The 25,456-nt window shown below is 39.4% G+C and overlaps 1 protein-coding gene and 1 non-coding gene across 2 annotated transcripts; one reads left to right on the top strand and one right to left on the bottom strand.

The window, feature by feature from the left end:
- Nucleotides 1-12,633: 12,633 nt before the first annotated feature.
- On the bottom strand, nucleotides 12,634-25,118 carry LOC128056189 (chorionic somatomammotropin hormone 2-like). Its single transcript, XM_052648880.1, has 5 exons — nucleotides 25,064-25,118; nucleotides 18,219-18,403; nucleotides 15,631-15,738; nucleotides 13,681-13,860; nucleotides 12,634-12,825 (listed from the first exon to the last, which is right to left on the bottom strand). Exons 1-5 carry the CDS (start codon nucleotides 25,116-25,118, stop codon nucleotides 12,634-12,636), a joined length of 720 nt encoding a protein of 239 aa, XP_052504840.1.
- LOC128057021 (U6 spliceosomal RNA) lies at nucleotides 20,396-20,504 on the top strand. The gene has a single exon (XR_008200217.1). It is a non-coding gene; the product is annotated as a U6 spliceosomal RNA (small nuclear RNA).
- Nucleotides 25,119-25,456: the final 338 nt, after the last annotated feature.

Below are 25,456 nucleotides of genomic sequence, written 5' to 3'. Positions count from 1 at the left end.
AGACTCTCCTTAAAGTATTTTCATCGGTCATGATCAGAGAGTACAGCTAAGAAACTGAACTCCTCTAGTGAAGTTGAGAATCCTTTGGTAAAAAGTAGACTCAAGTGGCAGGTTCAGAGCACTGTCTCTAGTTCTGTCCTATTCAGCCTTTTAGTCAGTGACTCAATTATCACATTTCTTAGGACATGAAACTGTGAGGGCTAGTGTATGTGGAATAAAAAACCTTTCTAAATTAGGACTTAAATTTTAATAGAAAAACAGAAATGAGCTAAATTTCAAAGTTAAGTGTTGCACCACAATTGGGACACGTGTCGAGAGGGAAAAGCACAGAATGCCATATGGCCCCATAACAAGGAGACCTGAGCTGTGTCAGAGTCAGGAAAGGCTATTGTGTGGAAGTGTTTTTTACTGAGATCTGAAAGATGTCGAGGAAGTAAACATGGAAGAAAGAAAGGGTGTTCCAGGGAGAAGAAGGCACTTATAAAGAGCTTTAGCCGTATGTGAGAATATAGAGTGAGAAGAACACACATGCCAGGATTGAGCCTTCAAGGAATTTAATTTACTTGGTAAAACTTATGCTAACTGGACAATGAATACAAGGTGGAAAAAGATCAATTCTGTGCAAGAGATAAGAATCAAGTTTTGCAGAGCATAGGAGATATTTCCATTTACCGGGTAATTCAGTAAAGATTCACTTAAACCTAGGAAACCTGGTTTCTATTGCTACTTTTGCATTGAGTTTTATAAGTTTAGATAAATGACTTAATCATTCTTGGATTTACTTATATATCCATAATATAGGAGGATTGTCTCGATAATTTCCAAGGTTTCTTCCTTTTCTGAATATCCAGTGAATCCCACTGGTTATTATCTGGAATTAAAAAAAAAAAGCAACCTTTTACATACCAAGTGTAATATCTGAACTACCTATGAAATTATATAAAAAGCATTGAAATTCTTGTTTATCTCTTTTTTCAGTTTTTTTAAAATGTATTTTCCAGACAAAATGGCAAGATATTTAAAGTACACATGACAATTTAAATAGGTATACATTATTAATGGATTCCCTCATTGATTTAATTAACATATCTATTAATGTCATCTCACATATTTACCTTTCAAGATCTTTTTGGTGAGGACTTTTAAGTTTTACTCTCTTACATGTGTACTGAGTGACTTCGATCATGTCAAACTCTTTGTGACCCCTTGGACTATATAGCCTACCAGGCTCCTCTGTCCATGCGGAATCTCCAGGGAAGAATGTTAAGGTGGGTTGCCATGCCCTCCTCCAGGGGATCTTCCTGAACCAGGGATTCTACTCTTTTTTCCTTATGTAATGTCCTTGTATTTCTTTGTCTTTCCAAATTTTGTTTGCTCTAAAATATACTTTATCTCACATTAACATATGCTTTTATCCTTTTATTTTCCAAATATCCATGCAATTATTTAGTTTCTTGTGCTTTCCTGGTGGCTCAGACAATAAGGTATCCACTTGCCTCGTGAAGACCCGGATTCAATCCCTGAGTTGGGAAGATCCCCTGGAGGAGGACACGGGAATCCGTATTCTTGCCTGGAGAATTCCATGGGCAGAGGAACCTGGTGGGCTACAGTCCATGGGGTCACAAAGAGTCAGGCACAGCTTAGCAACTTCACCACCACCTGGTGTTCCTTCACATTTGTTCTTTGGGAGGAACAGCCCTACTCAGGCTGCCTTCTGATCTAGGTTGGAGGTCAGGAATGCTGGGCCTGGCTTGTCTTCTCTTAGGTGCTGCTGTGTTGCTCTTCCATTCTTCAGGCCCTAATCTAGTTCGCCTTCTTCTTGCCAAATATACAAGGTCCCCTTTAGTGGTCTTTTCTCTTTTCCAGAACAAACAAAGGTGTGGGCACTAAAGGATCAAGGTCATCTTGTCTGAACCAGAAGCCCAAGGTGTGTTTTATAACCTAGGTAAGAGATTTCATGGAGGGAAGTTGAGGAGGAAAGTGGAAAGGAGTCCACAGTAGACTGGAGACGAAAGTCGTGGAGTCCCTTTCTTTAGAAGTCATCAGAAGCTGAGAAAGTATTTTTTCTAGGTGATATGTATATTCAGCTCTAGTGAGTACATTTTCTGTTTCAGAAAACTGTAAGCCTTCTGTATTTTTCATTAATTTTCTTTACAAATGCATATATGTAATGATATCCATATGACATTTTATTCATTCTTCTAGGCCATTGCTCCACCTTTATCATGACTTGAGATTTAAACCCTGAAAAAAAGATATCTATTGTAGAGTTTGGATTATTTTCCAGTAGATGAATTGATGGAATAACAAAAGAACTAAAGATGATTACTTAATTGAGCTCACAAAATTTTATATATGCATATGAAGAGAGTTATTCACATATAATTGTATTCTTGGCCCCTTGTGGTATTCTGAGAACATTGATTGAAACTGTATGTAATGAAATTACTCTATTATGATAGTTAAACAACTCATATAAATATGTGTGTACATTCAGAATCTATTAGTCCACTTGCCATAAATATGAGTGTCCTCATCCCCTGGGGAAGAAAATGTTAGCATTCCCATTTATTTTTATCTCACTGCTATTTAATTTATATTTTGTGTATATTTTTAAAATGTCATAATATATTAGAATAGCAATGCATATATAATATGTTTACATAATATAATTAGGTCACTGACAGTGTGTTGAAAAATGAAAAATAATTTGGAGTTTACTTCTTCAGGAAACAGAAAATTATCAAAATTTGCTGCATAAAATGTTACTTAATTTGGGGGAGTTTACCAACCATTTTTTGTGAAGCCAGTTCAACTGAAGAGAGGCAGAATGTTCAGAACATCCATGTTTGCATGAGTTTGCATAGAGCCTCAGAGATGGAAATATTTTTGAAGTTGGGTAGAAGACCAAGAGACCTGCCTGTGACTGGACAGGGGAAAACTTGAATCTTGAATGCAAGAGAGCATGTTTGCTCCCCTCAGTGTGGTCTAAGTTGTTTTTCTTTAAATCACCTCACTTTCTTCACCTTTATTCCTTAAACCCCATCCTCTGCTTTACTATTTCTTTTCCAATAGTACAGATCACCTGTTAACATACCATATAATGTACTTGGATTCATGTTTATGCAGATTATTTGAAGACAATATTTTAGGCCCAACATGATTGCCAAAATGAACATTAAAAAAAAGAAAACTGTACTAGTTGTTTTCTTTATCCAAAATATAATTATATTCCTTTTCAAAAACTGTTCCTTACATAGGTGTGTGTATATATATATGTTTATATATATAAATATATTTCCATCTAGTCAAACCTATGGTTTTCCCAGTAATCATTATGGATGTGAGAGCTGGATCATAAGGAAACTGGGCACTGAGAAATTGATGCTTTTGAACTGTGATGTTGGAGAAGACTCTTGATAGTCCCTTGGATTGCAAGGGGAGCAAACCGGTCAATGCTAAAGGAAATCAGCCCTGAATATTAATTGAAAGGACTGATACTGAAGCTGGAAATCCAATACTTTGGCCAAGTGATGCAAAGAACTGACTCACTGGCAAAGACCCTGATGCTGGGAAAGATCGATGGCAGGAGAAGGAGATAGCAGAGGATGAGATAGTTGGATGGTATCACCAACTCATGGACACGAGTTTAAGCAAGCTCCAGGAGATGGTGGAGGACAGGGGAGCCTGATGTGCTGCAGTCTGTGGGGTCTCAAAGACTGGATATGACTGAGTGACTGAACTTAACTGAAGATATGCATATGTGTTATGTATATAACATAATGATTATATGATCATTATACATAGGTCACATTGACAAATATGTTATTTTATTTTCAGGCATCATTATACATAGTTAATATTGACATACAATGTTATTTTGGTTTCAGGTGTACAATGTAATTGTTTGAAATATATTGCAAAATGATCACCTCAATAAGTCTGGTGAAAATCTGTCACTAGAAATAGTTATAATTTTCTTCTTGTGATAAAAACTTTTACAATCTCTTAGCAGTGTTCAAATAGACAATAAGTATATTCCCTTTTTGACTTAGTGCAGTTAAATAAGACAAGTGGCTTTGAGTCTTAGAATCAAAGAATCATGTTGAAATAGTTGAGTTGAATCAAACTTCTCAGTGCCAACTCATTACAGCTTTCTTGAAAAATCCATTCCTGATTAGGCCCACCGTGCTCCATCACACATACTATGTTGTGCAGGCATAGATTGGTGTTTCAGGCTTATGCTATGTTTCCCACTTGTCCATGCATTTTTTTTCTCTATATCTTTCAGTGCTTCATCCATCTCCGTCTTCACTATCCAAACAGGTTATAATTATGGCAGAAGATATCTAAGTAGATAGACTCGCGATTGCTGCCCATTGGGCATTTTGAAAAGAGGCTGGGAAGGAGTCCTTCCAGTATTATAGTTTACTTTCAGGCGATTAGAAAGCTTTTCAGTTTGAAGAGTCCATCAATACAAATATATCTCAGGAGTGAATACTGTTCATTTATTTGATTAGTGATTAGCTGATCATCTTCTGAGAGTAAGGCAATGAAGTGTTAGTAATAAAGGGAGGATTCAGGTAAAAGGATGAGAACCTCTTGGAGAAAGTGGGCACATGATTAAGGAGAGCATTACCTCTAGTTTGTTTAGGTTTTAGGTTTTGTTTAGGCTGGCTCTGTAAAGGTATGGGTTGTTTCCATTTGATTTCCATTCATCCTCTATGCTTTACAATGTATGTCTTATTTAAGTATTGAAAGTGACTAGTGACTTACTGCTTATCACTGGGTAGTCGTGCTTTGGTTCTGGTATTCCATAGGGTCTAGCAGAGGCACCTTAGATTACTTATTTCTATCATTTGCTGCAGAACCTTAACATTTTTTGGTGATTTCTGGTACTAAGTTGATGAAATACAGGAAACTAGAGCTCAGGTGCTTTTGGATAAAACCTTAATTTATTTCCTCCCTTCTCTCTGACTTTTCAGTCATTTATTGACTCAGCTAATCCCATATTGTGGATGCCTTTTTTGACTCTAATGTCTGCCTCATTCCTTGCATGTGGTCAAGGTCTATTTCATTTCCTGTAGCTCTCACATGCTTTGCTTCTTTTCAGTTGGCAGAGCCTTCTTTGATTTTTAGTGTCATAATGTTCCCAGCTCTTTCTGGTCTCTTTCTTTTCCTCTACCAGCCCCAACAGCCACAACTTCACAATCCACATTAAAGTTTCTCTTTTCTAGTTATGGACATTCTGGTCCCTTGGACTAAATGTTCTTGGTTTCCTGTTGCTTTGTAGAATAAAGGCAAACTCTCCAAATTGGAATATATGATTCTCCCTAATGCATAAAAATCCGTACAAGTATTTCTCCATTCTAACCCTACAATAATATATACAGTATATCATCGGAACATAGTCATGAGAGATACAACGTGTATGGTAAAACATGAACATTTCTTGCGTTTTTGTCAGACTTGATTATTCACGAATACCTTATAATGCTATATGTATTTGTTTCCTTGATCTAGGTTGTCTGAGATCCTTCTTCATAAGATGATCCTAAATAAACTGACAGATATACTGTTTTCCTATTTTTCCACATCAATATCACATCAACCTTTCAAAACTCCATCATAAAGCCATCCTATTTGCATGACTCCTATGACACACTCAGATGGCTCCTAGCTTTACTTCAATCCACTGAAGCACCGTGTTGACCTCACATCTTCTTCTTCAGTCTACCATGTAATATAGCAGCTTGTGTGTTTATATCACCCTCTCCTTTTTCACAACTTGTGGGTCTACTACTGGAAAAAATAGATTTTTTTAAACCTCAGTTTAAGTCCTCACTGTATCCATGACATGTCGTTTACTAATCTATAAGGTCAGTGAACTTCAAAGGTTCTTCATTTTCTTGTTTCCATTCGGTAACCACTGCTACTATTCTTGATGTAGTAGGGCCATTTCCTCAAATGTAATGTTACATGGAAATCTGTAAAAGAGGGGGAAATCAATGCTTTCTGAATGGCAAGGGAGTGATTGTTAAATCCTGTCCAAATATCCCCACTTTGGCTATTCCTGACTGACTCTATAGACTCTCTATGGCTCTGTTCAATATTGTCTGAAATCTACAGTATTCATGTTATATGTCACAGTCAAGCAAGGAGAGACCTCTGAATGTCACCACTACTGTTCTTGATGTAAAGTCCTAAATTTATGCTTGAAATAAATTTTAAAAGAGACAAATACATGCAGACGTGTGTGGTATATTGGTGACGGTATGTTTCCTCCAATTGCATTGTCCCCCTTATTGCCAAATTTTCCTTGTAATAAACAACATCGACTCTGCTGGAAATATCTAACATTGAAGGAAACAAAGTTAAGCAAGTAACAAAGTAGAATTAGGCGTTTTAGGCAGTAAATGACTTAGAAAGTGCTTATAGGGTTTTTTCATGGTCTTTTGCCTTTTGAAAGAAGAAAGTGAAAATACAAAAAAGCTGACACTTTACATGCATGAAGACACCAAAGGAGGGATTCATAGACTGCTTTCAGGGAGAGTATTCTGTCATGTTCTGAAAGGTTTGGGTCATCCCAGGTAGAAACAAGGGCAGGACTCAGGCAAAAATAACCCTGCCTACGAGGGAAGAGGTTGGTTTTGCTGAACAGTGTTCCTGTATGTGGGTGAAAGGTGTCTTTGCCTTAAAGAAGATAATTTGGCTGGATTCTGCCCTGAAGAGTTGCCAAGCTTTGTTCATCTCTAGAACTATGGCTTTTAGTAACAACAAAAGAATACTCCTAATATAAAGAACAATTTCAAGACAAAGATGAGAAGAGAAAATGGAAATAAAAGTAAATATGAGATATTTGCTCTTAGGATATTAAAATATATATATATATATTTGGGTCCTTAAAAATAGAGCATTTATGTGATTATGGTTTCAGTGTGTCTGCCCTCTGATGCCTCTTGCAACACCTACTGTCTTCTTTGATTTTCTCTTACCTTGGACGTGGGGTATCTCTTCACGGCTGCTCCAGCAAAGCCCAGCCCTTGCTCCTTACCTTGGACAAGGGGTATCTCCTCTTGGCCACCCCTCCTGACCTTGAATGTGGGGTAGCTCCTCTCGGCCGCTGCCCCTGAACTTGGGTGTGGGGTAGCTCCTCCCAGCAGCAGCCTCTGACCTTAGGCGTGGGGTGGTTCCTCTCGGCCGCCATCCCTGACCTCGGACGTGAGGTAGCGCCTCTCAGCCGCTTCTGTGCCATCGCAGCCTGGCACACTTGGCTGCCGTCTCTGACCTCAGACATGGGGTAGCTCCTCTTGGCAGCGCTTCTGCAGCCGTCGTGCTTCTGTGCAGTTCGCCGCAGCCGGCACACTTCTGCTCGGTCCGCACAGAAAACTATTCAGTCTAATCACACAGACCACAGCCTTGTCTAACTCAATGAAACTGAGTTAGACATGCCGTGTGGGGCCACCCAAGATGGGTGGGTCATGGTGGAGAGGTCTGACAGAATGTGGTCCACTGGAGAAGGGAATGGCAAACCACTTCAGCATTCTTGCTTTGAGAACCCCATGAACAATATGAAAAGGCAAAATGATAGGATACTGAAAGAGGAACTCTCCAGGTCTGTAAGAGCCCAATATACTACTGGAGATCAGTGGAGAAATAACTCCAGAAAGAATGAAGGAATGGGGCCAAAGCAAAACCAATACCCAGTTGTGGATGTGACTTGTGATAGAAGCAAGGTCTGATGCTGTAAAGAGCAATATTGCATAGGAAACTGAAATGTTAGGTCCATGAATCAAGGCAAATTGGAAGTGGTCAAACAAGAGATGGCAAGAGTGAACATCGACATTCTAGGAATCAGCGAACTAAAATGGACTGGAATGGGTGAATTTTACACAGATGACCATTATATCTACTACTGTGGTAAGGAATCCATTAGAAAAAATGAGTAGCCATCATGGTCAACAAAAGTGTCTGAAATGCAGTACTAGGATGCCATCTCAAAAAAAGACAGAATGATCTCTGTTTGTCTCCAAGACAAACCATTCAATATCACAATAATCCAAGTCTATGGCCCAACCAGTAATGCTGAAGAAGCTGAAGTTGAACGATTCTATGAAGACCTACAATATCTTTTAGAATTAACACCCCAAAAAGATGCCCTTTTCATTATAGGGGACTGGAATGCAAAAGTAGGAAGTCAAGAAACACCTGGAGAAACAGGCAAATTTGGCCTTGAAATACAGAATGAAGCAGGACAAAGGCTAATAGAGTTTTGCCAAGAGAACACACTGGTTATAGCAAACACCCTCTTCCAAAAACACAAGAGAAGACTCTACACATGGACATCACCAGATGGTCAACACCGAAATCAGATTGATTATATTCTTTGCAGCCAAAGATGGAGAAGCCCTATACAATCAGCAAAAACGAGACTGGGAGCTGTTTGTGACTCAGATCATGAACTCCTTAATGACAAATTAAGACTTAAATTGAAGAAAGTAGGGATAACCACTAGACCATTCAGGTATGATCTAAATCAAATCCCTTATGATGATACAGTGGAAGTGAGAAATAGATTTAAGGGACTAGATCTGATAGATAGAGTGCCTGATGAACTATGGACGGAGGTTCGTGACATTGTACAGGAGACAGGGATCAAAATCATCCCCATGGAAAAGGAATGCAAAAAAGCAAAATGCCTGTCTGGGAGGCCTTACAAATAGCTGTGAAAAGAAAAGAAGTGAAAAGCGAAGGAGAAAAAGAAAGATAAAAGCAGCTGAATGGAGAGTTCCAAAGAATAGAAAGGAGACATAAGAAAGCCTTCCTCAGTGAGCAATGCAAAGAAATAGAGGAAAAGAACACAACAGGAAAGACTAGCGATCTCTTCCAGAAAATTAGAGATACCAAGGGAACATTTCATGCAAAGATGGGCTCGATAAAGGACAGAAATGGTATGGACCTAACAGAAGCAGAATATATTAAGAAGAGGTGGCAAGAATACACAGAAGAACTGTACAAAAAGGAGCTTCACGACCTGGATAAAAACAATAGTGTGATCACTCACCTAGAGCCAGACATCCTGGAATGTGAAGTCAAGTGGGCCTTAGAAAGCATCAGTACGAACAGAGCTAGTGGAGGTGATGGAATTCCAGTTGAGCTCTTTCAAATCCTGAAAGATGACTCTGTGACAGTGCTGCACTCAATATGCCAGCAAATTTGGAAAACTCAGCAGTGGCCACAGGACTGGAAAAGGTCAGTTTTCATTCCAATCCCAAAGAAAGGCAATACCAAAGAATGCTCAAACTGCCACTCAATTGCACTCATTTCACACGCTAGAAAAGTAATGCTCAAAATTCTCCAAGCCAGGTTTCAGCAATACATGAACCATGAACTTCCAGATGTTCAAGCTGGTTTTAGAAAAGGTAGAGGAACCAGAGATCAAATTGTCAATATCCACTGCGTTATGGGAAAAGAAAGAGAGTTCCAGAAAAACATCAATTTCTGCTTAATTGACTATGCCGAAGCCTTTGACTGTGTGGATTACAATAAACTGTGGAATATTATGGAAGAGATGGGAATACCAGACCACCTGGCCTGCCTCTTAGGAAACCTATATGCAGGTCAGAAAGCAAAAGTTAGAACTGGACATGGAACAACAGACTGGTTCCAAATAGGAGAAGGAGTACGTCAAGGCTATATATTGTCACCCTGCTCATTTAACGTATATGCAGAGTACATCATGAGAAACGCTGGGTTGGAAGAAGCACAAGCTGGAATCAAGATTGCCGGGAGAGAGATCAATGACCTCAGATATGCAGATGACACCACCTTTATGGCAGAAAGTGAAGGGAACTAAAATGCCTCTTGATGAAATTGAAAGAGGAGAGTGAAAAAGTTGGCTTAAAGCTCAATATTTAGAAAACTAAGGTCATGGCATCTGGACCCATCACTTCATGGGAAATAGATAGGGAAACAGTGGAAACAGTATCAGAGTTTATTTTTTTGGGCTCCAAAATCACTGCAGATGGTGATTGCAGCCATGAAATTTAAAGATGCTTACTCCTTGGAAGGAAAGTTATGGCCAACCTAGATAGCATATTCAAAAGCAGAGACAACATTACTTTGCCAACAAAGGTCCATCTAGTCAAGGCTATGGTTTTTCCAGTTGTGATGTATGGATGTGAGAGTTGGACTGTGAAGAAAGCTGAGCGCCAAAGAATTGATGCTTTTGAACTGTGGTGTTGGAGAAGACTCTTGAGAGTCTCTTGGACTGCAAGGAGATCCAACCAGTCCATTCTGAAGGAGATCAGCCCTAGGATTTCTTTGGAAGGAATGATGCTAAAGCTGAAACTCCAGTACTTTGGCCACCTCATGCGAAGAGTTGACTCATTGGAAAAGACTTTGATGTTGGTAGGGATTGGCGGCAGGAGGAGAAGGGGACGACCTAGGATGAGATGGCTGGATGGCATCACTGACTCAGTGGGCATGACTTTGAGTGAACTCCAGGAGTTGGTGATAGACAGGGAGGCTTGGGGTGCTGCAATTAATGGGGTCTCAAAGAGTCGGACACGAATGAGTGACTGAACTGAACTGAACAGCATTTCATCCTTCACTACCCAAGTCCTTGACTCACTTTCCCTTTGCCGCTTTTCCTTCCTTCTGTCTTTCTCTTCCTTCCCTTTTATTCATCTCACTTTCCCTTCTACTTTTTGATTTCCCATTTTCTGTTTCCTAGGAATTACTGCTAAAGCCCTAAAGATGCTGCAACACCAGCTCAGGAACATCACTGTCTTCTTAGGAGAGCCACTCAAGAAACTGGCCCTCATCCCAGGTTGTTTGGATGCTGTTGAACAGGCTGAGAAATGCTAATGCAGTCACATTGATCCAGTCTCAGTAGAGAATCAGTATATTTGGAGGATTTTATAATTCAGGGACCTTCTAGGGCATGTTTGTAAGGCCAAATAGTTAATGACAAGGATAGTTACTCTAAAAGGAAGAGAGAATGACATCTCAGTTCTCAGATAAATGTGTTTTTGAATCCAGCATTCTAATTGCCTCTGTGTCTATGTGACCAGTTGGACAATTGTCCAGAGGCCCCAGGTGGGGGACAGATGCACACCAGCATTTCTGCCATTCAATTGTTCAGAGTGTTTATGATACATGGGTTTCCTGTGGGTCAGCTAGTAGGCAGCTCACTGTGGGCTGCTTAATTTTCTCCAGATGGTGCTTGCAGAGTGAGGGAAACAGAGAGGCTCTGGTGACTACTGCAGGTGGGGAGTTGTGGGTTCCAGAATATTTCCCCTGATTATAAAAGAAATATGAAGTTGGGGATCCCCAACCTGTGAATGTCCTGGAAAATTACAAGGATACACCACAAGAGAAACATTTGTCAGTCAGGGGTAATTTCAGATCATTTCATCTGGACCAACAAAAGGCTACAACAGCACCATGTAAGTCAGTGATGTCAGAACTTTCCCTCTCGTTTCCATCTACCCTGTTCCAACGTGGCCCAAGGAATGAAGATCCAGAGAGGGAGAGAGAAGGAACCTTGCAGAAATGTACACATCTGCATTTCCTGGTAGGTCCCCTGGGCCTCAGCAGGGGAGAGGGAAACACTGAATAGGCTGAATATGAGATGGAGCTGACACTTGACTGACCTGGACTTGTGAAACCCAGAGTGATGGAATGTGTGGAATGGCTGCAAGGTGATGCAGGAAATGAGGATGCAGTGGAGTGTGGGTGACGACAGCCCCTGGAGGAGGATGAGCCAGTGTACCTTTGTATCTGCTATGGTCTCAGCCTTTGTGTCCCCCAGAAATTTCATATGATGAAATCCTGATCCCATGGTTATGGCATCCATAGGTGGGGTCTTTGTGAGGTGATAGAGTTATAAGAATGGAGCCTCCTCAATGAGTTGAGTGCTTTTATATATAAGAGACACACAGAGCTCCTGAGCCCTCCCCTCGTGTGAGGATACAGTAAGAAGTGTGTGACCAGAATGGACCCTGCATGACCACACTGTGGAAATCCATTTCCTTTGTTTTTAAGCCTGTGATATTTTGTTATAGCAACCCAGAAGGACTAAGACAACATCCTAACAATCTTTAGAGAGTTCAGTAAACCTCATGCTATTTATACAAAGGTGCAAAGCATTTGTATTGTCTGGTGTAACACTGTGATAGTTGGCTGACAGGTCGTGGCTGGGTTTCATAAAGAATCCTGAGAATTCAGTCTTCTTGGTAGCATGACCAGAACCATCAACCATTGTCTAATTCTTTGATTCTAATAACTTGACCCAGAATAATTGGCTGTGATTCTTAAGTAATCTTTTAATGGTCTTCTTTGTAATGCCAGCTTCCTCTATTTGTGACTAATTTTAATAGGAGCTTCGTTCTCTCAATTGTAGGTGTGGATTTTCTTTTGATTTTCTATTAAATGAAGATAGGAAATATGAACAATTTGCCCTCTTAGATTTTGACATCTCTACAGAGTCTGTGTTTATTTTTTTTTTAAGAGAAGACCCATTTCACAGAGCATGCATTAAATTTCACAGAGCAGCTGTAAATTTCAAAGTAGCTAGCTATGGGATAGATCATTATGACCATCTCAGAACTGGATGGGATGGATGTGGATTTAGCACGTTTTGCGGATTCGGCATGCCAGGATCTTGGTGTACATGTCAACTTTATGTGAATCACTGCGCAGGCACTGGAACAGGTTATAAAATTCAGAATGACGCCTATCTTCATCGCTGGATGTCAGGGATGGGAGTCCTGACCAGTAAATACGAGCCTCGTACATCTTCCACCTGACTGGAAAAATAATCTGAACACCCAAAAGATAATGACTTCTTATGCATTTTATTAGTGTTAGCTTATTTTGTCCCTTCTAATTATCAATTTACGATATGGGGAAGACAAACAAATATAAAACTCTCTGAAGTGATGTGAAGTCGCTCAGTCGTGTCTGACTCTTTGCGACCCCATGAACTGTTGCTTATCAGGCTCTTCCGTCCATGGGATTTTCCAGGCAAGAGTGCTGGAGTGGATTGCCATTTCCTTCTCCAGGGGGTCTTCCTGAACCAGGAATCGAACCTGGGTCTCCCGCATTGCAGGCAGATGCTTTACTGTCTGAGCCACCAGGGAAGCCCTCATAAGACTCTTTAGATATGGATTTTGGAGCCAGCCTATGAGAAAACTATTAGGAAGCTAAAAAGTAGAAACATAACTCAAGTTTAGTTTTAACTTTCTCCTTCCTTCCTTCCCACTCTCATCCTTTAATTTTAGGAGAACAGAGAAAGAAGACAAGTGGAATTTGAATAGCAGATGTCCTGGGATATTTTGAAGAAAATGCTGATCTTTGTAATTCTATTCTCTAGTTCTCTTACTCTTGAAGATATTTCAACCACCTGTGCCCAGGAAGAAGCAAGATTTTGGTGGAATTGTGTGCAATGCAGGGAAGGCTACACATGTCAAAAATTGCAGTGAAATTCTGATTCCTTTAGAGTAGAATCTATCACTATGAATGACTAGGCTCCTGCTTTATGTAGTAGCAGTCTAGCATATAGAAGTCATGAATCTTTTTCTTACAAAATGAGATATTTCCAAACTCCTTACGCATTACAGAGGTCACCTCTTCCATTCATGAAAAAAGCAAGAAAGCCCTCTGCAGGATGCTCACCTGGCTGAATTGCCTCTCTATGAATCCTTGAAGTTTGTCTGAATTTTTCTCATTCTTTACGGCATTTGACAGGATAGCATCTGAGACATTTCTCAAACTCGGCAGCTCTTTGACTAGATGATACAGAGGTCTATTCCAGGAGTACAGTAATATGAGTATCCACTTACTAAGGTCTTCATTCTAAGCAACCGTAAGAAACAGTCTCATTAAAATAATCACAGTTCAGTGGTTTTGGTAACATGTGATCTTTGCTCAGAGCAGCTGACCTAAAAAACTTGGTTATTCCTATGTGTATGCAGAGATATTTGAAGGTAGTTAAAGTTGCAAAAGTATAAAATGTAAGCTATTAGTTCACACTTCACTGAATTATTAAGAGCCTAGGTATTTTAGAAACTGATTCTTCTGATGCGTTCTAATATATAACATGAAGAATTTTCCTTTTTCCTCTGAAATTCTACCACCACTCAGTGAGTTCTTTTGTGTTTGTATATTTGCGTGAGAAAATCTAAGTATTTATAGCAAGTCAGTACGTGCCTGCAGTGCCTGATCCAGGAAAGAGGGATTCCACCTGTGCCCACATCACTGTCACCCAGTGATTCATTCGTATTAATGAATCAGATGAGTCCTTCATATTGATTTTTGATCGGTAATTGTTTTATGATATGACAACAAAGAGACAAGGAAGAAGATATGGCATTCCTAAACAGGCTTCTCTCCTCAGCTGATCCCAACACCAGCCCCCTGCTGACATCAGAAGAGTCTGTTTTGTTGACATGTGTCCAGGCAGAAAATGGCACAGCGTTATCTTTAGTAACAGCATCAGTGGGATTCACAATGGAGGGTTTCCCCCTCTTAGTTCACTACTACTAGCAGAATTGAGCCTGAAAATCCTGGGGGCTGAAGATCTCTAGTTAATATGCTTGATTTCTTTAAAGCCATGAACTGTTTTAGTGGTAAAGAACAGAGAACTGAATAGGATTAAATATAGTAATGCACATAAAGTGCTCAGTAAAATATATGTCCATGTAGTAACTCTCAGTAAACTTCAAATTTAAGCTTATTGAAAAATCCCTCCTCCTCCTCCACTTTGGTATTTTTCCTTTACTTGATCATCTTCTTTATTAATGAGCTTAACAGAGGAAAAAAATGCTGGTATCATAAAGAAAGTTGTAGAGGGAGAAGATAGTATTTTAAGGGGGGATGCATGTGAAAATATTTTAAATAATGTTAGGATGAAGGATAATACAGGAAATCAGAAAGGAAAGATTATAATGATGAAAATTTGGAGCTGCCACAAATGATTGAGGCTTGACATGTAAACTGTGTTGTCCTCAGAACAGAGGCAATTTTTGTGGACAGGAGAAGCAAGGCAATGTTTTATAGGCCATTATGGGGGAGACTTACAAATTAAGAATAAAAGGTGACAGAGGAGTCATTGAGAATAACGAATGAAGGTGGTGTCAGGGAAGTAGAAGCAGAATCAGGAGATTCTTGAAAGGAAGATGCGAGGGCTCAGATGGTGCCGTATAGGACTCCACGTAGCAGTCACTAGTAACATGGAGTACTCAAAACTGGGTGTGTTTCTTACATTTCATGAATTTTGCAATCTTATATTTTATACATGAAAATTCCCATTTATTTCCTGTTTTTGTACAGTATAATAGCCGCAATCCTGTGTCTAATACATTGGTTGAACTAAACTTGTCTGCATGGACAATTTATAGATCTGTTATTTATGTTGCTTCTACAGATCTTTAGTCACCACTTGTTTCTGCTTATGCTTCACTAATTACATAATATAATTTCTCTTCAATTGCTTACAGTTCCTTCACCTTTTTCTGTATGTACAGTTACCATTACCTCTAATAATCTGAAGCCTGGTAAGCTACATACTGTCTCATTTGATCTGGTAAAAAAAAAGAAAAAAAAAAAAACAGGTGAAAGACTCACGTTCATCTGTTGGGCTTTGTCTCTTTCTTCAGGAGTATGAAGACAATTGGTGTGGCAGCTCTTGGTGGCATTGATATAGTACTGTTTGCCCTGGGCATATTTTTCATTCTGAAAGTGATCATGCAATTAGTTAGGGTCGTTGGGCATTCAGTAGATTAACCCATTACCAGAACATTAACATGTTTGATAGACGTGTAATTTTTTTTAATGGGGGGGCATCACAAAATTTGAAAGTCATTCCTTTCGTACTTTTTCTATACATTGTCTCTATACAAATGATTTTACATAAAACATTTCTAAGTTTAACATTTCCCCTTCTCTGTTTTATCATTATCTTTTTTTTTCTTAGTATTTGAACGAAATATAGTACATGCTGCTGCTGCTGCTGCTGCTGCTAAGTCACTTCAGTCGTGTCCGACTCTGTGCGACCCCATAGACAGCAGCCCGCTGGGCTCCCCTGTCCCTGGGATGCTCCAGGCAAGAACACTGGAGTGGGTTGCCATTTCCTTCTCCAATGCATGAAAGTGAAAAGTGAAAGTGAAGTCGCTCAGTCGTGTCTGACTCTTAGCAACCCCATGGACTGCAGCCCACCAGGCTCCTCCATCCATGGGATTTTACAGGCAAGAGTACTGGAGTGGAGTGCCATTCTTTTCTCCGAATATAGTACATAAGTACCAATAATTGGTGCCTCCCAGGTGATGGTAGTGGTAAAGAACATTCTTGCCAATGCAAGAGATAGAAGAAGACTCAGGTTTGATCCCTAGGTGAAGAGCATTCCTTGCAAGAGGGTGCAGCAGCATACTCCAGGATTCTTGACTTGTGAATCCTATGGACAGAGGAGCCTGTTGGACTTCAGTCAGTAGGGCTGCAGAGTTGAGTTGAACACAACTGAAGTGACTTAGAATGCATGCAAGCACCTATATTTAACCATTTAATTTCTTGTTTCTTGTGGGTTAGAATCAATATATTCCCTTATAAGGAATTATATAGTTATGACTTGGACTTATCTCTGAATCCGCACACCAAAAAGCTTAGTGTTCATCCCAGGTGCAGAATACAATCTTGTTTATGGTGACAAAATAGTACGTCAGAAAAACAAGGCATAAAGTTATAGGAAATATTAAGCAATGGACTGAGAATAATAAGAGTAGAAATCTAGCTAACACATTGATAGAGAAAAAGTAGTCTTTAGCGAAAGTTATGAACATTTAAAGAGATTACTTGGTAGAGTTGGAAAAAAAATGGACAGTCAATAATGGAGGATGAAACAAAAACTAGTGAATAAAAAGAACTATGCGAATTTACTGAAAACCTGTAGTATCGCTTTTTATTAGCTGTCTGCTCTACTGTGTGTTCCTTGACTGACCTAAAAGAATTAACATATAACTTTCAAATAACTTCATCAGAAAGAGAATAATTGTTTCCAATTGTAAACTCCCCTTCTACTGTAGCTCTAAAGCTATACCCTGCAAATCTTAAAACAATAATTTGTAGCATTAAAAAAAAACTACCATTATTTGTCTTTGTGACCGGATTTCAGCTTTGTTTAACATATTCCATCCACCCAGTTCATTGCAGAGCAGTTCTCATTTATTGGCTATTTACTCTGAGCCTGGAGAAGAAAGCTCAGAGAAAAATTGAAGCATCAGTAAATCAACATGCTTCCTTTTCCCCAGTCCCACCTAAAAGTGCTTTGTGTCAGGTAGTATTGTGGACTGAATGCGTGTTCTTCAAATTCATGTGTTAGAGACCTAACTGCCAAAGTACTGTGTATTGAAAAGGGTTCCAACTTTTTGGGACCCCATGGACTGTAGCCCACCAGACTACTCTGTCCATGGGAGTTCTCAGGCAAGAATACTGGAGTGGCTTGCCGTTTCCTTCTCCAGGGAATCTTCCAGACCCAGGGATAGAACCCAGGTCTCTCACCTTGCAGGCAGATTCTTTACCATCTGAGCCACCGGCGAAGCCCATTAAGGTTAAATGAGCTCTTAAGGTAGAACACTGATCCAATAGGTTTAGTGTCTTCATGAAGCAAAACACCAGAGAATTCTCTCTGTGACTCTGTGTCTTTTATTCTATCTCTCTTCCCCACCCACCACCCTGTGTGAGGACACATGGAGAAGCCAGCCAGGGAAGAAAGTTCTTATCAGAACCTCACCTTGCTGGCACCCTTATCTGGTACCTCGCCCCAAGAACTGTGAGGAAATAAATTTCTGTTGTTTATTCCACTGAGTCTATTGTATTCTTTTATGTCATTCTGAGCTGACAAATACAACATCATTTACTTTGGAAATTTACAAAAGAAAATGAATGAAAGGAAATTGAAAACGTTATTGCACTTCTAATGAATCTTTGAGATTTCACAAAACTGATCCTTTCTTCAATTTCCACATCTTATCAGCAGACGGCTTCTTTGACATAGAGATTTTGTTATTTGAAGTTGGCTGATGTAGCCTTCTTGTTTAAAGGACAGTATAGCCCAGTCAATTATGCCAGGTTCCATCTGGGAGCCTGGTGGGCTACAGTCCATGGTGTCACAAGAGTCGGACATGACTTAGCATCTAAACCACCGCCAGCATAGTACTTACAAACTCATTGAACATTATGGTGGAAAGGTAATGGAAGTCGTGGGACAGCCTGGCAGCATCGATAAACAGGTCTGTAAGTGTTTTCAGGGGGAAGTCAAATACATCTGGACTGCAGGATGGGCATGAGTTGCCTTGGCACAAGAGCAGATTTGACAGGACCAGCAGATGGAGCAGGCAGGACACTGCTTAAATAAAAACATGAGCCATTATGAGATGATTGAGTCACCTTAGTTTAACAAACCCGTCCTGTGGAGGGAAGCCTTCTCTTTTCCTGTTTCTCTGAGCAGGATTTGGTGCTGTAGCAGCTGGGGTGGGGAAGAAGGAGCACATTCTGTATCAATTTACATGGATGATGATATTTGCACAGATAGATAGTTGGAGAATAGGTTACTCCCTGCATTTTTGTATTGCTCCCAGAAGTGCTTCTGTGCTCTGCAAACATTTGGAACTTAATTCTGAGCCAGAGTGTTTAGCCCATTCTTTTAAGACAGTTTAATGTTGGAACTCTGCAAACTCTGAGCAGCAAGGCCCTCTAGGAGTTTGTAATTTTTTTTCACTCTACATTGACTAATGCCTGCATTTTAGACACTGAAATTACAAGAAAAATACAGTTGATCTGTGTGGTTTACCATCACGCTGGAGTAACAGTAAACACATTAGTGACTGATCGTACTACAGAGTACAGAGAGAATACTAAGAGAAAAAGGATACTGTTTCTTGGGTCTGCTCATTCACCTTAGTAACCTCATGCATGTCTTTGATACTTTCCCAAAAGCTTTCAAACATCTTAAAATTTGTGTTTCACAGGAACCCTGTGAGATAGCCTTAATCTTCACTATGATCATGAAGTTATGTTAATGAAGATGCAATGACTTGGAGAGGGCAAGTAATTTTCCCCAGGTCCCATTATTAGCAGATGCAGGTGACTGGGCACCAATACACTCATCTGTTCACTTCCTGATGGCACATCACACATGCCTGTGGCTCTCGGTCTGCATTTGTGCAACCAGGACCACATCAAGAGCTGTGATGACTCTGCTTAAAGAGAAAAATATTTTGATTTGACTGCAAAACAGCAGTGATCCTAGAACATTGTTTCTATCCACTTGTTCCACTCTGTCTATAAAACACTCACTGTTAAAGTCTTTGACAATTATCAGTGTGGGGACCTGGTTCTGTGGCTAGCCTTTCTTCTAGGCACTGCAACAGCTTTTCTACTTTTATGCATCTTTAATCTTCTCATTACATTTTTTTCTTTGAGAAAACAGCAAATAAAACTCCAAATGGTAATACAAGAATATTGCCTCGTCAGCACCCAAGACAACGTCATTGGCTCTGCAAACAAGGCCTGCCCTTTCCTGACTTTGACTTTTTAGGGACAAAATTTATCTGTCTGGTCAGGAGTACATTCTGACAACCCATGGGGCTTAGTTTTTGAACCATCTCCAAGCATCTCCTCTTGATAGGAGAACTAGACCTTCATGCTTCCATGATGTATTGTAAAATTTCAGAAATTATTCCTGGCCCTACCTTTGGCCAACAGAAGCATAAAATCATAGACTCCTGCACATGTGATTTTAATATTACTTTTCCTGTGCATCCTTTGTAAGTAAGCAGAATTTAAGACTGAAGTGAGCAAGAACTGAGTTTGGACAAGAGAACTGATAAAATAGAGATTTTATCCTCCTGAATGAGATCTGAACATGATTCTTTTTCCAATTTACCAGAAGAGTGGTAATTTAATGAAGGATAAGATATTAGCATTTACGAGGTTTTCTCTGCTGTTCGTTTGTTTAAAGGGGCATGGTATCTGAGAATAAACTGGTCATTTGAAATTACGTGATGAAAATAAAAGAAGTGGTTCTCAAAAAGGAGACATATAAGTTGGAGAAATTTGGGACTATATCTGTCATCAACTAAAGACCTTATTGTGAGAGGCAAGGAGAATAATAGGTTATATAACACAGACGTGTTTGTGTGCATATATTTCTGTGCAGGTATACATGTGTTATGCGTAAATATGTGATTCATTCCTACATGGAATTTTGGACGTTATAAAATTCAAATTCTATAATGGATAGTAAACATAGCAGAATACCCTAATTCCTAATGTAATTGACCATTTATTGGTAGATGACTAACTATATGATTTTTTATTCTGCTAAAATGTTAGATGTGTGTTTGCTTCAGTAACATGTATATTAAATAACTGGAATAATACTGAGAAGATTAGCATGGCCCCTGCCCAAGGAAGACACACAAATCTGTGAAGCCTTCCATATTTTTCTGTAACAACTTTGAGGGTTGGGACAGGAAGGAAGGTGGAAAGGAGGTTAAAATTCGAGGGGACATAGGAATACCTATGGCTGATTCACACACTACTGTCTGTGATTCAGTGCCATAGCAAGCTATAATCCTTGTCTGTGTTCGCTTTTAGGTGGCATAGTGCCCAAATTTTGAAACTGAGCCTGTTCCCAGAGGCGCACAGTCATGAGTCCTGCCCAGGGTGTTTGTTCCTGATGCTGGAGGCTTCTGTTCGCTGGTCACTAAGGCTGAAATTTTCTCTCCTGAACATTCTCTGGGTCTATCATGTGCACAAGTCTTTATATTTTGGTTTTCTAATTTGATTCTCTTATTCCTTTAATCAGACTACAAAGTCCCTTTACGGTTTATTTTTCAGACCCTTTTGTGCTTTGATCTTTCTGATGCTCATTCGTGTATCTGCTTCCATGTCTACCTCTCTGAGTAGTTTTCAGCATCTACATAAACCCTACCCTATTTTCTTGCTGTCTGGATTTTGGCGTTTAGCATCAGCATATTTTATGAACTTCATTTTCCTTCTTGTGCAGTTTCTGGTATACATTTAAGCTGGTTTTTTCACATCTGGCTTCTTTATGTTTTCTCCAAAAATTAGAGAACTCTGCTTTCTTTCTAGGCAGGATGCCCCTTGTTTTGATACCATTGCTAACTTTCTGTGATTTCACTTCCTGCCTCATAAGCTTTGTCTTTCTCAATCTACTGTAACTTGAGTACTATGTGCTCTATGCTGGTATTACTATTTTAAATAAATATCAACCTAGTGTACGTGAGAAATAAAGGGAATAATATTATAAGTGTTAGTAATAATACATTCCCCCAAATTATAATCCAGTAATGCTCCCAGTTTTAACTGACTTTCTATCCATGTATTGTTGAGGTCCCATACTCATTTTTCCATACTAAGTGTTTCAATTTTGAAATAGAATGTAGAAAACAAAGGAATGGAAAATTCTGAAAATCACCTTGGATTTTATATGCTTCAAGATTAAGTATGTAATTGTTAGTTTTTTTATAGTTAGTAGGGCTCTTCTTAGCACATATATCTCAGTGTAGAGTGATAGCTATTGAATGAAGGCTGTATACTGGGAACTCCAATCACCAAACAGGTGATTGGAGATAAAGAATGCAATCCCAGGAAGACACAGGCTTCTGTTCTGGAAGGTAAAACTTACAATGTCTCTCATCTACTGTCTACTCTTCAGATTTTTCAAAACACTTGCTCTTCCTCTGCTCATTTAATAATTTGGGTTGTTTGATTTCTTTTCCTATGAGATGCATGAGCCTCTTATATATACCTGGATATGAAGCCCTTACCAAATATGTGCTTTGCAAATAATTTTTTTTAATTCCATAGGTTGTCATTTCATTCTATGGATAGCTTCTTTCACTATGCAGAAGGTTTTGTGTTTGATGTGGTCTCACTAGTTTATTTTGCAGTTCTTGCCTTCTTTTTTGATGACTGAGTTGTTTGAGATGCTTGTATTTAAGAAAGCAATCCTTTTTCAGTTGTTTCTTTCTTTTGCTATTATTTTCTCCCATTCTTACCAAAAGACACAGACTGGCTGAATGGATTCAAAAACAAGACCCATATATATGCTGTCTACAAGAGACCCACTTCAGTCCTTGAGACACATACAGATTGAAAGTGAGAGGATGAAAAAGATATTCCATGCAAATGGAAAAAAAAAAAAAAAAAGGAAAGCCAGACTGGCAATTCTCATAACAGAAAAAATAGACCTTAAAATAAAAACTGTTATAAGAGATAAAGAAGGACACTAACAAATGATTAAGGGATCAGTCCAAGAAAAAGACATAACAATTTTCAATATTTATATACCCAATGTAAGAGTACCTCAATACATAGTTAAACACTAACTGACATAAAAGGGGAAGTTGACAGTAATACAATAAGTGTAGGGCATATTAACACCATACCTATACCAATGGACAGATCATCAAAACAGAATATTAATAAGGAAACATAAGCCTAAAAGTAGATATTAGAGCAAACAGACCTAATTGGTATCTTCAGCACATTCCATCCAAATCAAGTGCACTGGAACATTTTCCTCATCTTGGGTCACAAATCAAACCTCAGTAAATTTAAAGAAATTGAAAGTATATCAAGCATTTTCTCTGACCACAACACTATGAGACTAGATATTGATCATAAGAAAAAAAACAACAACTCTAAAGAACACAAACACATGGAGATTAAACAACACATTTCTAAATAATGAACAGGTTACTGAAGAAGTGTCTGACTCTTAGCGACCCCATGGACTGCAGCCCTCCAGGCTCCTCTGTTCATGGGATTTTCCAGGCAAGAGTACTGGAGTGGGGTGCCATTGCCTTTTCCACTGAAGAAGTAAGGGAAATCCAAACACTCATAGAAACAAAGAACAATAAAAACATGATGATCTAAAACCTATAGGATGTAACAAAAGCAGTTCTAAGAAGGAAGTTTATAGTAATACAAATCCTACCTCAAGAAACACAGTGAATAGACAGCCTAACTTTACATATCTTTAACTCTTTTTAAATTTCTCTTATCAATGTCTTAAAGGTTTTGCATCAAATCTTTCAACACCTTGTTTAAGTTTATTTCTAAGTGTTTTATCTTTTTGTGATGCAATAGTAAATCGGATTGTTTTCTTTATTCCAGTTTCTGATAGCTCGTTGTTGATATATAGGTTGGCAACTGAGTTTCGTATATTGGAATATAGTAAATGTAATGTATGCTACATCTTTAAAGAATAGACATTTTCCCACAAATAAGACATGTAGATGATCAAGAGGTATATGACAAGATGCGCAGCATCACTAATAATCAAAGGAAATGCAGATCAAAAGAACAAGAGATATCATGTCATATCTGTTTGAATGGCTAGTACCAAAAATGTAAGAAATGACAAATGTTATTGAGGATGTGGAGAAAACAGAGTACTTATGCACTGTTGGTGGGGATGTATACCGGTGCAACTACCATGAAAAAGTACTGTGGAGGTTCCTCAAGAAATTGAGGCTGGTGCACAGGGATGATCCAGAGAGATGATATGGGGTGGGAGGGGCGTTCAGGATTGGGAACTCATGTACACTTGAGGCTGATTCATGTCGATGTATGGAAAAACCAATACAGTATTGTAAAGCAAAATAAAGTAAAAATTAAAATTAAAAAAAAAAAGAAATTTAGAAAAGAACTGTTATGTGATGCATTATCCCACTTCTGGATATGTAGTCAAAGGAAATGAAATCATTGTCTCAAAGAGAGATCTGTATTCCCATGTTCATTGCAGCATTATTCACAGTAGCCTTGGTATAGGAACAACCTGAGTATCTTTCAAGAGGTGAATGGATTCAAACAATGTGATATGACATATATAGTTAAATATTATTTAGCCATTAGAAAAAGAAATAAATCCTTCCATTTGTGGCAACATGGATGAAACTGAAGGGCATCATCCCAAGTGAACTAAATCAAAGAAAGGCAAATACCATATGATCTCAATTATAAGGAAACTCAGTAGGAAAAAAAAAAAAAGATGGAACTCAGAGTACAAAAAATAATTACCAAAGACTGGAAGTGAAGTGAAGTGAAGTCTGCTCAGTCGTGACCGACTCTTTGCGATCCCATAGACTGTAGCCTACCAGGCTCCTCTTTCCATGGGATTTTCCAAGCAATAGTACTGGAGTGGATTGCCATTTCCTTCTCCAGGGGATCTTCCCAACCTAGGGCTTGAACCCGGGTCTCCTGCATTGTAGACAGACGCTTTACTGTCTGAGCCACCAGACTGGAGGGTAGGACAAATAGGGAGAGATTTTTAAAGGTTACATATTTTCATGAATAAAAAATTAATAAGGTCTGAGGATCTAAGTTTGAGCTTCATGATCTGATCATGAGATCTAATCATGAGATTGAACAAGCTCTGGGAGTTGTTTTTGGACAGGGAAGCCTGTGTTGCCGCAGTCCATGGGGTCACATAGAGTCGGACACCACTGAATGACTGACTGAACTGAAGAGAGTGGGACTTACCTGTGTTCTCTTCAAAAAGCAAAGGACAAACATGTGTGGTGATGACAGTGTTACTTAATAGAAAGGGAAACGTGTTTCTAATACATGCACAAATGGGGGTGGACAAGATGACGGAGTGGTGGGTGGAAGTGGGGTACACCTCTCTCCACGATGCATCAAGAATGTTTAAAGATGGAGCAGTTCTCACAGAAGACCAGGTGAACACTGGCAGTACTCCTTGACTACTGAGAAGGAATATCCAGATCCATAAAGAACTCAGTAGGACAAAGGAAAGAAGGGACAAGGAGGAAGGGGAAAGAAGGAGGACAGCAAGTGGAACCAGCCTGCACCTGGGAGAGAAGGAGCTGAAGCACCAGGGAGAGATTCCCATGTCCAAGGCCATCCACTGGGACGGGGGAGGCATTTGAAGCTGTTGGGGAGTGAACTCACTAATCTGTGACAGTCTGAACAGAGTGAGAACCACATAGACAAGCCATGCTGCAGCCTTTCATACCTCGGACAGGGTTGTAAGTCCACTGGTGTCCACGGAAGCTGGGAGCTGGAGCCATGGGGATTGTGGAATGATCCCAGGGTGAGAACTCCTGTTGACCATGGGGAGTCAACCTGATGGGATGGGATGGAGGAAATCTAATGCATGGAATGCTTCTTAAGGAAAGCCATGAAGCCATAAAAGTAGGGTTCAACTGCCTGTGGAGTAGAGCTATCTCTTTCTCCATGCTGGTACCTGCAGGTTGAGCAATAGAGAAAGACCTCAGTGAGGGTGGTCCTTGAGTGCCTGATGCACTAAGCAATGGAGAACTTTGAATGTTTATATACCCGCCCCTACCCTATTCTCTGTCTACATTTTGGTTTTAGCATTGTAATGTTTTATGAACTTAAATTTCTT

Source organism: Budorcas taxicolor, chromosome 11 (assembly GCF_023091745.1).
Source record: "Budorcas taxicolor isolate Tak-1 chromosome 11, Takin1.1, whole genome shotgun sequence".
NCBI lineage: Eukaryota > Metazoa > Chordata > Mammalia > Artiodactyla > Bovidae > Budorcas > Budorcas taxicolor.
Note: the sequence above shows the minus strand (reverse complement) of the source record. Positions and strands in the feature narration are given on the sequence as shown.